Source organism: Pteronotus mesoamericanus, unplaced genomic scaffold (genome assembly GCF_021234165.1).
Source record: "Pteronotus mesoamericanus isolate MK-2021 breed Mesoamerican mustached bat unplaced genomic scaffold, CSHL_Meso_final contig_20, whole genome shotgun sequence".
In the NCBI taxonomy this organism is placed as follows: Eukaryota; Metazoa; Chordata; class Mammalia; order Chiroptera; family Mormoopidae; genus Pteronotus; species Pteronotus mesoamericanus.
Genome location: NW_026555085.1, coordinates 99,594,672 through 99,608,560, shown reverse-complemented (window position 1 = coordinate 99,608,560; position 13,889 = coordinate 99,594,672). Strand labels below are relative to the sequence as shown.

The window sequence follows — 13,889 nt, the reverse complement described above, 5'->3', positions numbered from 1 at the left end:
GACATTTAAGGATTTCTTTTAAGTTTGTGTGTGTTTGTTTCTAGTAGCAATATAAATACAATCTGATGAGTTCCACGTGTTTCTAACAATGGATTAAATCTTCCCGGTAGTGCGGTAGAAATGGCAGCAGATGGAGAGTCCATTGTCTAGGGGTCTGGGACGTCGAGGGTTGTAGCACCAGGCTCAGGGCTCAGAACTTAGGGAAGTTTGGGGTTCAGGAATGCTTAGGGGTGCTTAGAGCCTACAACTGCCATTAGTATTATTTCAGACAAATTATGGGTTTTTGTGGACCAGCCTAGGATCTGAATATTATTTATGACTTTTGTTTCCATGAAAAATATTCCAAGTTTCAAGCTAATTTATGGAATATAAGCAATCCATTGATAAAAAGTACACAAAATATGTGTTACTATATAAAATTAGCACGTACCAATATATAAAAGCCTATAATATATTTGAAAGTACATGCCGCATACTCGTTTCATTTGTGGCTCTTTACCGATTAGCCTTGTTTGTGATATGAAAGGGGGCGAATGTCTGTTTATCAGCCATTTTGCCTCTTTACCAAACACAGTCAGCTTGTTTGGAGCACGTGCACTGGTGTATCGTCAGCCCCGCAATGAGCGTGGTGCTCGGGGCTGGCGGCAGAGAACGAGAGGGGGAGGGGGGGGGAGAGAGAGAGAGAGAGAGAGAGAGAGAGAGACAGCGCCTGCCCTTTTAGAGTAGAAATTCTAGTAGATTAATGTTAGAATCTTAGAGGACATCTGGACACTTTGATTTTCTGTGTGACCCTGAACAAGACATTTCACATTTCCTGCTCCATCCACCAGGGAAGATGATACTGTTTGTTCATTCATTTCATTGAATTGCCCAGGTTTCTGTTTCCTAGCAAGAATGCGACATTAGAAAAGCTATATATAAATATTTACTTTGTGTTTTACTTCAAGGGCATTTTTTTTTAACCAAATATCTATTATCCAGAAATAAACAGTGAAAATTTTGAAATGTGATTGTATGGCATACACTTTCTGTGGAAAAAAGCGATGCACATTTTTCAATGACAAATACTGTGTCATATGCCCAATAAACGCTTGTTAATGGAACTGGTAAATATTTTTTATCAAAAAAAATTTACAGCGAGCAATTCCCAACTTATATTAATTAAATGTTCTATAGCTTTTTTCTATTGGAATCATAGGCCTCAATTTTTTCCCCAATTAGAACATGCACCTTGCCATAAGAAGCGACCGGGAGGCCTCCGGGGAGCTGGTGGGGCCGAGCAGATGTCCGTGAGCAGCCAGCACGGCTTCCTGCTAGTTCAAGTTCTCTCCGCATATGGACTTGCACCTCAGCAACTTCATTCCCTTACCATTAGGACATGTAAGGGGGTAGAAGAGAAGGCGGCTTTTCTCTGAGGCCCTTGGGTCTCAGGATGGGGTCCGCTCCACGAGGTTGGGTCACTCTATCCTGGTCACCTCCACCAACCACCCCCACAGCTTCCTGAGCATTTGACTGTCACCTGCAGGTGACGTATCCTGCCTGGCATGCCCCCATGTTCACGGAGACAGAGAACAGTCACATGAAAATAGAAATAACAGGCAGTTTATAAAGACTGTCCAATGTGTGATGGAAATGAGATGCAACTAGTTAGTGGTAGTGGTGGTGGACCTGCGTATACTGAAAACCACGGAAAAGGGTGAATGTATGATGTGCGAATTATATCTCAACTTAAGAAAATACTTGGTGGATGAAGGGCTTTAGGAATACTGAGGCTGTCAGAGACCTCGGGCTGTCAGAGACCTCATGGCAGCGCTGGTCCTTGAGCAAGGTCATGAAGACCAGGCAGGACGCAGGCGGAGGGGCGCCCGGCCCTGCACATGAAGGACGGGGGCGCGATGGACCGAGGGCCAGGCAGGCAGTAGGCGTGGGAGGCTGCAGTACCAGCTGGGGCCAGACGACAGAGGCTTGGATGCAGGTCCCAGCCTCACACCTGGGACCTGACGCGTGCCTGGCAGTAGTTGTTGGGAAGAGAGACTTGCTGGGTCACGTAGGAGGGAACTGGGATTGACAAGATCTGAGAGGGGACCTCTCGGCCACTGTTACTACCTTCTGGGGTGCAGAGTGAAGGTGGCAATACAGTGGAAAAGAAGAACAAGCAGATTGGGGGGTTGAAAAAGTTGAGAATCACAACTATAGGAAACCAGTCTGGATACCTGTGATCAGAAAACCCCATTATTATCCAGATGGGTGTCTACATAGTGCAAATGGACTGCGTGCAAGTTGATCCTACTCTTCCCTACACCTGTTGACCTTGACAATATCTCTTTTATAAAGACTTGTTTCCATTTGAGGCTGTTAGCAGTTTTTACTGAAGGAGGAAAATACTTTAATTCATTTCAGGTTTAAGATCAATTCTGCAAACATTGATCAAAACATGAAAGGTACTTCAATAAGCACAATTACCGCTGAACACATACAAGGTCATGTGTTATGTCCACCACTCTTCAGATCTGGGGCTTTGAATACACTGTACTCTTAGTTGAAAATGCTTTTTCATTTCGGCAAAAATGTTTGCCTCTTGTGAAAGAACAACCCTGAACGCTCTAATGCCCTGAACAAATGGTTAGCAAGACTTCAACCTTTATTATATTATTTTTATGTTATTATTTTTCTATCACAGGCTAAAATCATCTCCATTCACATAGAACCCAGAAACCGCACTTCCTTGGATATGCGATACTGCCTCTCACTGTAACTGGCCACCTGAAGACACTCAGGGCAATTAAGAGAGCTGTTGGTTCCTATCTTCATTAGCAATACCACATACCTTTTAAAACATCAACACCTGATGGAATAAAAGTCTTTGCCAAGCACCAGATCATCTGCTTTCCAGTCCATTCTTTATATAATTCCTGGCATTTATAAGATTGAAAAAATAATTCCAGTTGAGGCTATTTATCTAGTCTGCGGCAGCTGCAAATTCAGTTGTTCCAGAAACAATCTAATCTTCAACCGCCCAATTATTTTTTATGTCTGGATTCACGTACTAACCACTCGTATTTAAAATTCATCTTGGCCGTCTTATCAGGATCGCGTGCAATGGGCAAGTAGACAGAGGAATTACTGATTTACAAAAATAACCTGTTAGCATCTTTGACATTTATTTGAAAGAAAACGACGCTTCGGCTTATTTAATACCTCAGAGATAACTTACTCGAATTAGACGGAGAAAGACATTTTGAGGGAACGAAGGGGAGGCAGTTTCTCGTGGAAAACAGCACACAAGGCCGTGCACCGCCCTCCGGCCCAGCGCAGGGGACCGGCAGGAACGAGCAAGCATCAGAAAGGCGCTCTCACTTGGACAAGAAGCGGCTAGACTCTCACAACTCATAGGTACTTCATACAAAATGTAAACATCCATTTGATTTAGGCTCAGCTTCGAAACAGTTGTAAGGCATTAATCAGAAAAGTATATCTAACATTGGTTCCTTTATCCTCTTCTCTCACCTGATCAAGAACGGAATGGGCTAAACAGTGTGCTCATGTGGAGGAATGAACAGCAACTAACTCCGGAAACACTCTTCAAAGATGCGTGCCAAGCCCCATCCTTCGGGCCGACTCTGGAACCTCAGCTGGGCGGGGCCGGCACGGGGCTCCTGCCGGAGAGGATGGCTCGTGGGCAGTGGGGGACAGTCAGGCTACAGGGACGCTTTCGCCGGGGTGGGAGTGAGGTGGCTCTGAGACCTGCAAGGGGGCTGGCCAGACGCTGCCCTTCAGGAGCCTCGGCCTCCACTGAGAGGTGGACCCCAAGTGGCTTGGGTCCCAGAATTTCCCCAGAGATGCCTCCACAAGCCCCGGTGCTAAGGACCTGCTGCCCCGCTTGGCAAATCCATTTTTCTTGCTGTTGAATCAGATGAGAAGGCCCAGGACCAGGGCTTTCAAAGCCATGAAAGGAGCCTGACCCACTGAGGAGCAGGAACGTGCCGCATAAAATGGTTTTGCTTCTTGTTTTGAACCCCCTGCCAGTACCCTAAACATGATAGGTGAAGACGGTCGTGCACGCGGGGCAGGGGTGGGGGTTGGGGGGCAGAGCCCTGCAAAGTCCCCTCCTGGCTGCCATTCGGGGCCGGAACAGGCGCTTGGCATTTTGCCGGCACAGGGTGGCTGCATGCCATCATTCTCGCGGCTGAAATAGTTTCATTTAAGAGCTGGAATGAGCACTTTCCAAGTGGGTACAGCGCACATGCGCGCGCACACACACACGCTGGGCCAGTTCTCCCAGGTGCACGGTGACATGTCGGCGTGCCCTGTCGGAGGCCTGCTGTTGGCTCCACGCGCTGTTCTTCTAGGCGCCCAGGGCTTTCAGGCTAAATTCAGCCTTCAAGTGCCCGGGAAGCCTGTTGTCCCTGGAGTGCTCCTGGGAGAATAAAAGCAGATGAATTTTTAAAGAAGAAAATGAGCGTGGATGTGGATGTGTGTTTGATAATGGGCCAAGCTTTAATAGCACGGTGAAATATTTATCTTATTTTTTTATAGCTAGCATGTAATGAACCTGTAACACAGGGGCAGAATTTAGAAAGACCAAGGTCTACTCAGCCGTGGCTAGATGGAACCCCTCAGCATTTAAAAATACACCGACCGGTTCCTGGGAAATGCAAACCCCTCAGCAGGCACGTCACTGTCCTGAGAGCGTCTCCCCACCCAAGGGGGAGAGGGAGCCCCTGGGGGTGCAGTCGTTCAGTCTGCGGACCCTCCGCTCCTTCCCAAGCCAGAGCACAGGGCTGTGGGTATCTCTCTGGTTTGGGTTTTCAGACGTTAATGGTCCTAGAAAACGGGCTCATTAGGTTAATATCTCCCTCTTGGACCCTGAATAGCCGTGATTCGTTTCACCAAACTTCCCAGTCCCGCCTTGGATAAACGATGTGGGTACTGGGGTTGGGGTACGGGCCGGGCTGGGGGATGGAAAATGAATATTAAGTAAATATTCATCAAGTAAAGATGAATGAATAATGGTTCCTGCTTCCTGGATTTTTCATAAGGAGGTGTGGGAAGAAGGGTTGGTGATTGGAAATCAGCAAGCACCGAATTAGAGAACGTTGGGAATGGAAAGACTGCGAAGACCGCTGTCTCTGTGATCCAGGTGGAGAGGCTGGGGCTGAGCCGGGCCACGCTCTCCCCTCGCTGGGGCCAGCTCTCCACCCGGCTCTGGGGAGCGGACGGAAGGAGGTAAGGAGTGGAAGGGATGGGAAGCGGGGGGCAGGTGGTGGGGCTGCTGTGTTTTGCTCTCAGAGAGAGTGTGCAGGAAGACTCCCTGGGCATTGATGTTTGTGCGTGGTTGTTAAGGGGGGATGTCTATACTCCCTGTTCTAAATTCCAAGTGTGTACGAGTCGTTCGGAGATCCAGGAAACAAATAATGGCTACATGTAATTTACCTTTTGCATTTTCTAGTCATATATATGATATGAAACATAGAGATTGTTCAGAGATACCATGGCTTAGAATTCTGTGGTTATTTCCAGCACAGGTTGTTTTTTTTGACCTATGAAGAATTGGTTTTATTCCAAATAAGACTAGAAACTGTGCTTTTTGTTCCTTCCTCATTTCCTTTTCTTTTATATAAAAATGGCAGCTCTTTCTCAGATGAAACAGCCTTTTTCCATAAATGCCAATTGTTTGGGGCTTCTTGTGTCACCGAACAATGCATCTTGTCTCCCCTGTGGCTATAGGAGCCTGTAGGATTTTCAACTTGAGTAGGTCTGGCCGTTGGGCTTACCATCTGCAGAGAAGCAAGGACGGAGTCTTCAGAGCCCTGGCGGCGGCCTCCTAAGTGACTTTATTCCTGAACTACAAAGCCGGTTCCTTTCTAGATGATAAATGGGCGTGAAGGGGGCGGTACTTTTCCTAATTCCATTCTGATGAGTGTCTAGGTCAGGACGACAACCTACATGATCTCAGCCCAGGCTTTCAGCTGGTTTCTCCCCTTTTCCGGGCACCCCCCCCCCCGAGGGTAGCAGGTCACCCCCCCGAGCGTCAGTGCTCCATGAGCGTGAGGCAGGGCAGAGAAGATGGCCCTGCGGCACACCTTGTCCCCAGGCATCCGCTCCCCGCCACATGCCACAGGCGGACTGCCTTAGGACCATCTGCGAACAAACGCACCGCAAATTCCGCTAAAACCATGTCAAAAGGAGATGATGAAAGAAACAACAAAAATGATGGAAAGCAGCTCTCTTATGTAAGAAACCATCCCTCACACACCCACAACTCGAAGGTTTGATTTTTGGCTGTTTGGGGACCATTCCTTGCTAGGGACACTTCAAAAGGACACACTCCCTGCAGCCATCCCGATGACTTGGCTGTCATTTAAGCTGTGAAGGACAATGGCACGCAGATTCCCAAATAACAGAGGACGTCATTTTATTGGCTGTCCACAGGAAGCGTGGTCACACCGGAGGCGAAGACGGTGGCGGGTGCGCTACAACACAACACCTCGGGTAACTGCTCAACAGAAGGTTAACTGATTCTTGCCGCGGTAGAAGCCCAGCCGCTCTCTGCAGCCTGGGCGATGTGAAGCCAGGCGGACTGGCCAGAGATGGCACTGTCCCTTAGCCCTGGCTTCTTGCACTGTCTTCCCATAAAACAGCACTTGAAAATTCACAAAATTAAAAAGAAAAGAAAGAAGAAGAAGAAAAAAAAAAGCAGCACTTCCTTTTGAATACCAACACCACTGTAAACAGAATAGCGTGGCATGCAAATCCACATCTGGTCGTTTTTTTTCCCTTTAGGTATTTTTTTTTTAAATTAACATATGGAATGGCATGTCTATTTCAAATATTAGTAGCATAACACATAAGTGCAGTATCAGTCTGGCCACAAGTCTCATAAACCTTGCGTGTGTCTGTCACATGAGCAGCAAGCAGGCAGTGTGACATCCAGGCCCTGCCCGTTCCCCTGCGCCTTTGATGGCAGACCCCCCCCAGGCTCCTCTGTCCCCAGCCCACCTGCCATATTCCAAATGCCTGAAAGTAGCTACTTCTCTACTGTCATTGTTACTGAAGCCCTCGGTTGGAGAAGAAAATCCCTACGAATCCAAGCTGTAAGCCCTGGGTCCTGCCGCCTCTGCCCTCAGAGGGGTCCATTTACTCTCCAATGGTCCTTGGGACCAGGACCGCGAGTCGTCCTTGCCAGCATGGCACTGAGTCCGGAGAGGCTTGCTGGGGGGAACAGCCCCTGTGCCCACTCCCACTGCCTGCAGGCCCCAGCCGGCTGGGCCACGCGGTCACACGGAGCTGAGTTTCACCAGGCCGCGCACCGAGTCTTCATGCAGAGAGTCCTGGCTGGCCAGGCCCAGGACGTGCACGGTGCGGCTGTGGGCCAGGGGGCTGCCAGCCAGCAGCCGGGGTGGCGAGGGCGCCTCTTCCGGGGTCAGGAACTGGTGGCCCACGTGCTCCTCTTTCAGGGGCAGTATGTCCGTGAGCCCGGCCTCGGCGGTGAGGTTGGGCATGGACGAGGGCGGCGTGGGCTGCCCAAGCGTCAGGCTGGCACAGGGCGTGCCCAGGCCCGGCTTCCCGGGCAGGTGCAGCTCGTCACTGGTGAGGCTGGGCTCGCTCTGCAGCAGGGGCGTGGCCGCGGCCTGCAAAACGAATTTGGTGCTCTGAATGCACTGGTCTTGGTCGCACTGGAGCGCAGGAGGGAGCCAGCAGAGAGAAGCCCAGACGAGAAGGCACAGATGGGGAGGGAGGGGGCACCGGGGAAGGGGGCGGGCAGGATGCAAGAGAGAGAGAGAGAGAGACTCGTTAGTGACGCCTCAGTTAGCCAGGAGAGCGTGTACAGCAGCCCCACTTCGTTTGGAGACACCCAACATGCAGTAAACACCGACACCCGGCCCCGCAGAAAGCGGCTCAAGCTACAGACCCCCCCGGGTGCCCCGGGCACGAGACGCAGCCTCAGGTCACGAGGCCCGGCCCTGGTCCACAGGCCGGACCTCATTTCAAAACAATCCCACTGATGCGTCATAGATCTGTCCCACTTAAAACCTATATAATTTCATTAACCAATATCATCTCAATACATTTAATTAAAAAATGTAAACTAAATAAATAGAAACAATCCCATGGACAAGTGACAGTCCTCACCACCTGCTTCAGGCTGAGGGGCTGTTTTCTGTTGGCTGAGAAAGCCTTTTACTGAATTGTTTTACAAATACAGGGGCCTGGACATCCCTGTTCATTGCAGCGTTATTCACAATCGCCAAAAGGTGGAGGGAACCCAAGTGTCCATTGACTGATGAGTAAATAAACAAAAGGCGGTGCGCACAAACAATGGAACAACACTGCCCGAAAAGGGCAGGCTTTCTCACACAGGCTACAATAGGACATCATGCTGAAACAAGCCAGTGCCCGGGGACAAATGCCATACGATGCCACCTCTGTGAGGTCCCTAGAGTAATCAAATTGATGGAGACAGAACGTAGAAGGCTGTGTGCCAGGGCCTAAGAGGACGGGTAATGGGGATTACTGTTTAATGGCTGGCATTTCAGTTCTGCAAGAGGAAAAGAGCTCTGGGGACAGGTGGTAGAGATGATCGCGTAACAATGTGAACGACCTGAATGCCACTCTACTGTACACCGAAAAATAGTTAAAATGTTTAGCTTTATATTATGTGTATTTTGCCAGCAAAAAAGAAAGAAAGAAAGAAAGAAAGAAAGAAAGAAAGAAAGAAAGAAAGAAAGAAAGAAAAACAGACAAACACTGGGACCAGAGAAGCTCCTGTTTGTAAAAGCCCCAGAATCCTCCCCGCTAAATTGTCTTCATGTTCAAGAACCACTAACTGAGCTACTGTGGTGTTTTTTAATCAGCGAAAGAGAGTGCCAACATTTTACAAGGTATTTCCTTTTCTTCTAAGTGTTTTAAAATCATATTACATCTCGTTGTTTCTTTCACTTTACTCACTGGCCAAAGGAATGTGGGTCTCTGATTCCTTTGTAAACCCTTCCCTTGAGTGATGGGCAAGTTTCCGAACAGCTGGAAGAGGCTTCACTCACAATCTTACACTTGACTCTGTGCAATGACTTGGCAAGTTTCTCCCACCGGTGGGAATGTTAGGTGAACAAACTGTGACCTGCCATTCCAGTAAAAAGCTTGGATCCACTCCATGTCTTCAGAAGTTCTTAGAACAACATGTTTCCCCTCTTGACAAGCGAAGACCCTGAGGTGCCGATGGAGACCTTACACATAAAACTAAGGGAGGGGTCCGGGTTTGGGGCTGGGATTGCTTGACTGCAAACCTCTTTTCACTGCACATCGGACACGTAGTAGGTGCTTAATAAATGTTACTGGTCTTATTGCCCCTCCCTCTCTTTTTCAGAACTCGGGAGTTACTGAGAGCTTTGTGATGGACGAGCCACCCTCCTCCTGCCCAGAGGCGCCCCTGGGGCTGCGCACTGACTCACCTCCCGGCCCAGAAGCGACCAGGTTCCCGCAAAACGAAGCCTTTGGGGAACAGTAGTCCCCCGGGTCAGGCCCCCGCTCCTCAGGCTTTTATCTCATCTGCTCCAGTGCATGCGTCACTCAGCCGAGGGAGCTTCTTTCTAAAACTACAGGTGGCAGTGCATCCCCTGCTCGCCCCCAAGCCTCCAGGAGAAGGTGGGGAGCCGTAGTCTAAGCAATGTACAGGTTTCAGGAGTTCACCAACCTTAGTTCCAGCCGAGGGTAAACTCCTAACGGGGTTCTAAGAGCAAAGTCTCAGGGAAGATCCTAGCTTTTCTACAATTGTTGCATAACAGCCGAGGGATGTTCAAAGCCGCGGAGAAGCTGGGGAAAGGGTGGGAAAGGGCTGGGGTGGGGGGTGGGGGGCTCCTCGGATGCCCTGCAACCACCAGTAAAAGGTGCTTGAAAGGGGCTATTCCGCCTTAACAGTCTAGTGACGTAGCCATTTCCCCAATCGCCCCTGAAATCGTTTTTGTCACAGCAGTCCTTTTCCAAAGGGTGACGGCGTTGCTTTCTCCGCTCTTGCAGGGTTTCAGCTCGGGGGAGGGCCCCTTCGTGCCGAGGGTCACCGAGCCACCCGGCTGTCAGGCCGCAAACAGCGCTGGCCGCCCTGGCCGCACTCGCTCTCCAGCCCCGTCGTCCGGCTCTGTGCGTGGCTCCGTCTTGACAGGACGGAGGCAGACAAGAGCAGCTCCCCTGATTAAACATCTTCTGGAAACGGTCCCAGGGCCTTGGATTGACTTTGCACAGATGTTTTATGAAAATACCATTTGGTCTTCTTAGTGATGGAGCCACTGACGGAGCTGCTGGGCGGCGTCTGCTTCCTGCAGCTCCGAACGGCCTCGCAGCAGGCCGGCCCCTCCAGGGACCCCGCACTGAGATGCCACCGCAGAGGGCAGGTCCCTTCCCAGGTGACGGGACCCTGCTCCCAACCTTTCTTTCTGGAGCCCTCATTGATCCCCACACCTTTGTCCACACCCACCCCCAGCTCTTGGGAAAGATGAAACTGTAAATCAGACTGGCTTGTCTCTGTTGACCCAAAGAAAGCCTTTTAAAAACATTTTTTCATTTGAAAACAACCGGTCAATTCTGTTTTAGGGACCAGCCCCGTTTTAGAGACTGGCTCTCAAAGACTCACAGGGAAATACGTTAGAGGTCAAAGCTGAAGGAGACTGTCAGGGTCAGGAGGCCCAAGGCGGAGCGGGAACAGGGGCTCCCCTCCTATGTTCACTTCACCCCCCCCCATCACTTGCCCTTTTTCTTTTCCCTGATCCCCCCTCTCAGGCCACGGCCAGCAGCAGGGCCCCCGGGCACCCGTCGGAACCTTCTGGAATAAAGGCTGCAGACAGCAGTTTGTTCAGTTGCTGGGATAGTCACGTGGAGTGTGGGGAGCCGGCTGAGACTTGATGCTCAAATATCCCTGTGCCGACTTGGACAAGACAGCACATCCCTGGAGGTGGGTTTGCGGCTTCAGTGCCGCTGCGCTGCTTGTTTGCACTACCCCCTTCCAAGGCCTTGCTCCTGCCATATTGTTTTGTTTTGCATATTATTTTCTTTTTCTTAAAGAAGGCTCCAAACTGCAAGCTTCAGGCCCCTCAGACCTGGGTCCTCTCCTGCATTCTCCAGTGGCGCTTCCTGTGGCCAAATGGAGGACTCGTGAAAACCAGCAAATCCATGCTCAGCGGCATGGTCAGACCCTGTTGAAAATGCTCTCTGGTTTACCAGGGTAAAACAAAACACTTAAAAATGTCAAAGAAAAAATTTAGCCTAAAGCATCTTATTAAAAATACCTATCCGTGAGCAGAAGTGTCTAAATCCTGCTTGTATTTCATAACTTCAAAAATCGTTTGCCACGTCCAACTGATTTCCGTTGAGAAGGCCACTCCCATTCGGAGCACCCGGGGCCCAGCTTTCCTCTCCCGGATACGGTCCTCATAAAGCTCCTAGTGGCGCCTGGCCGGCCACCGGGATGGACACAATGGATTCCATTAGATTCCGGCCACGGGCAGGGCAATGACTCCGCCCAGTGGGATTTGTAATTCTCACAATTTTACCTTTGCGTGTTTTGAACATCTCCCTTTTGGAAGAAACTCAACGATTGGGGGATATTTGATTTTTTTAAACGTCAGAGCTCTTCCCCATCCACACACGGCCAAGGTTCCAAGGGGAATGGGCCGACACACCTTCGCGCTGTAAACGCCACCGGAGAACTCCACGGGGGAAGACGGCCAGCGCCTTAGGGTTCCTGTGGAGGCGGCCCACCAGAAGGCGCTCTCTGCCTCGCCCTCTTCACCTCTGCTCCTAGTTCTTCTTTGCCCATTTCTTATTAATTTTTCTACTTGATCACTTTCTCTCTGGTCCCACAGATTCTCTCCTCCACTTTTGTCTCCATCTTTTCCTTTTGTCGACTTCCCTCCCACTTCCCTCGCTTCACCTCCCTCCTCTCACCTTGACCTTTTTATCACCCCCCCTCCCAACCTTCCTGGCTTTTCCTACGAGGGTTCATCTCCATCCTGGGGACGGAGACCTCACTGCCCGCTGCTTTCTCTCCCACCTCCTCAGGGTTATAGCCCAGATGAACACCAAGCAGCCATCAGGAGTACTTTAGTTTATCCAACCAGTTACAGAAGCTGGAAGAAAAACCAGCCCCAGGATATTGGACAGAGACAATTCATTACTATGAAGAAGAAATTGAGACACTCATATTTTCATCCCCCAAACAACCCTTTACAAATTCCTGTCTGTCAAATATAGGGTTGAACCATATGAAATAACCATTTTTGGGACAAAGTCATCCAAATGCTGAACACTGATAGAATAGACACCTGATCCCTTGTGAGAGTGTCTGTGAAAAGCCCCTCTACTGGCAGCAGAAGCCTCACGCTGCCTGAGCGCCGGGGCACAGGCTGCGGGGCGGAGGGCAGGCAGCGAACAGGAAGCCGCAGCGACAGCTGCTGACTTACTGCCTGCACCAGGCGCTGGCATTTAACTTGCAAAGAAATGCACGGCTTCCGATGTTTGAATGTCACAGGCGTTATCACTTAATGTTACAATTTAAAAGCACCCCAGAGATAATTCACTTCTGTTTTTGTAGATTTCCAATAGAACGGCTTCTGTTGGAATGAACACGTTTCATTTTACCCTGGCTGGTTCCGTGTTTGGAATGACCCTCAGATACAGATTAAGTGCTGCTGAGAGCAAAGTGCGGGGTTTTCTACATGGTCTTCATACAAATTAAGAATGAATGAAATTATGTATTTAGTTTGCTCCAATTCTGTCAAAATATTAATGTTGGGCATTGTTTATTTCTGCCCACCTCTGAAGCTATGTTCTGGGGTCTTATGAATGCTCACTTAACAGTTATAAAAACATTACAAATGTCTAAAATCTACCTAAAATGCAGGTTGGGAGGAGAGCTTCCTTTTTGTTCTTCTACTTAACATTATCATTTAAAGTTGCTTAAGTTATTTTTTTCTACAGTATTTGATTTTTCAGATTATGCATGGAGAGTTCTTCTGATATACTAGTTTCATAAATCATGCCACTGCTAGGTTTAGTTTTGTTTTGATATTGGATTAAGGGGGATTTAAAAATTAGGTTAAGATAGGAAATGATTTTCTAAAAAAAGAAGAAAAAAAGAAAAAAAAAGAAACTCCAACAACTATGTACTATCTTTGTGTTTAGCACATGATCCCAAAGGAACTTTATAAATACAAGCGCCAGATCTCAACATAAACTGTGACCCTGATGCCACACGTGAACTTAAGTTATTAGACAACCAAATGAGTCACACTCAAAACGGGGCCGTGAGCGATGCCGTTTCTGTGTGCCATGCCCAGAGCTTCAGCACGGTGCATGGGCACTGACGTGTAACAATACACGCCCCGCGTGGGAAAATAGGGGTGATGAACATGTGACCCTCGCTTGGAACTGAGGCTCTCTGGCACTGAGTTCCTGCGCGGCTCCTCGGAATCTCACGGGTGCTCAGACGGCAAAGGCCATGCTGAGGATACACGCACCGTTTTAATGCTTTACGTGTCACTTCGTTACTTCCATACCACTTTCCTCCTTGGGTATTTGTAGTAGAGGGAGGTCACTTAGGCACGTGAGATGGGAAGTTAGCAGTGAATTTTCTTGTGTTTGAGATAATAAACAATACCTCAGTGGGTACGTGGAGGCTAGGGCTAGCTATAGAGATTTACCTAGCTTTTCTGTCCTGCAATATTATTGTGTTTATCTAAGACTGAAAGCCTTAACCTTTAATGTCTAAAATAGCACCTGTTTCCCCAGAAGCACTTTTCCTATCATTGAGGAAGGATCTGGACTTTGGTCTTAAAATAAAATAATTTGTTCACTTCCTTCCTTTGCAAATGAGCATGCCGAGTCTGGTGCTAAATCTCAGC

At 49.1% G+C, this 13,889-nt stretch overlaps 1 protein-coding gene across 3 annotated transcripts in view; it reads right to left on the bottom strand.

Annotated features, from left to right (window-relative positions):
- Window positions 1-6,953: 6,953 nt before the first annotated feature.
- The window catches only part of ZDHHC14 (zinc finger DHHC-type palmitoyltransferase 14), a 218,168-nt gene continuing 211,232 nt past the window's right edge, over window positions 6,954-13,889 (bottom strand). For 2 of the 3 annotated variants that reach the window (XM_054570159.1, XM_054570158.1), the window contains one exon: window positions 6,954-7,676. In XM_054570159.1, the coding sequence (XP_054426134.1) occupies window positions 7,278-7,676 (399 nt within the window). In that variant the 3' untranslated portion in view covers window positions 6,954-7,277. The remainder of the gene's footprint in view (window positions 7,677-13,889) is intronic. The other variant, XM_054570157.1, reaches the window with a different exon arrangement.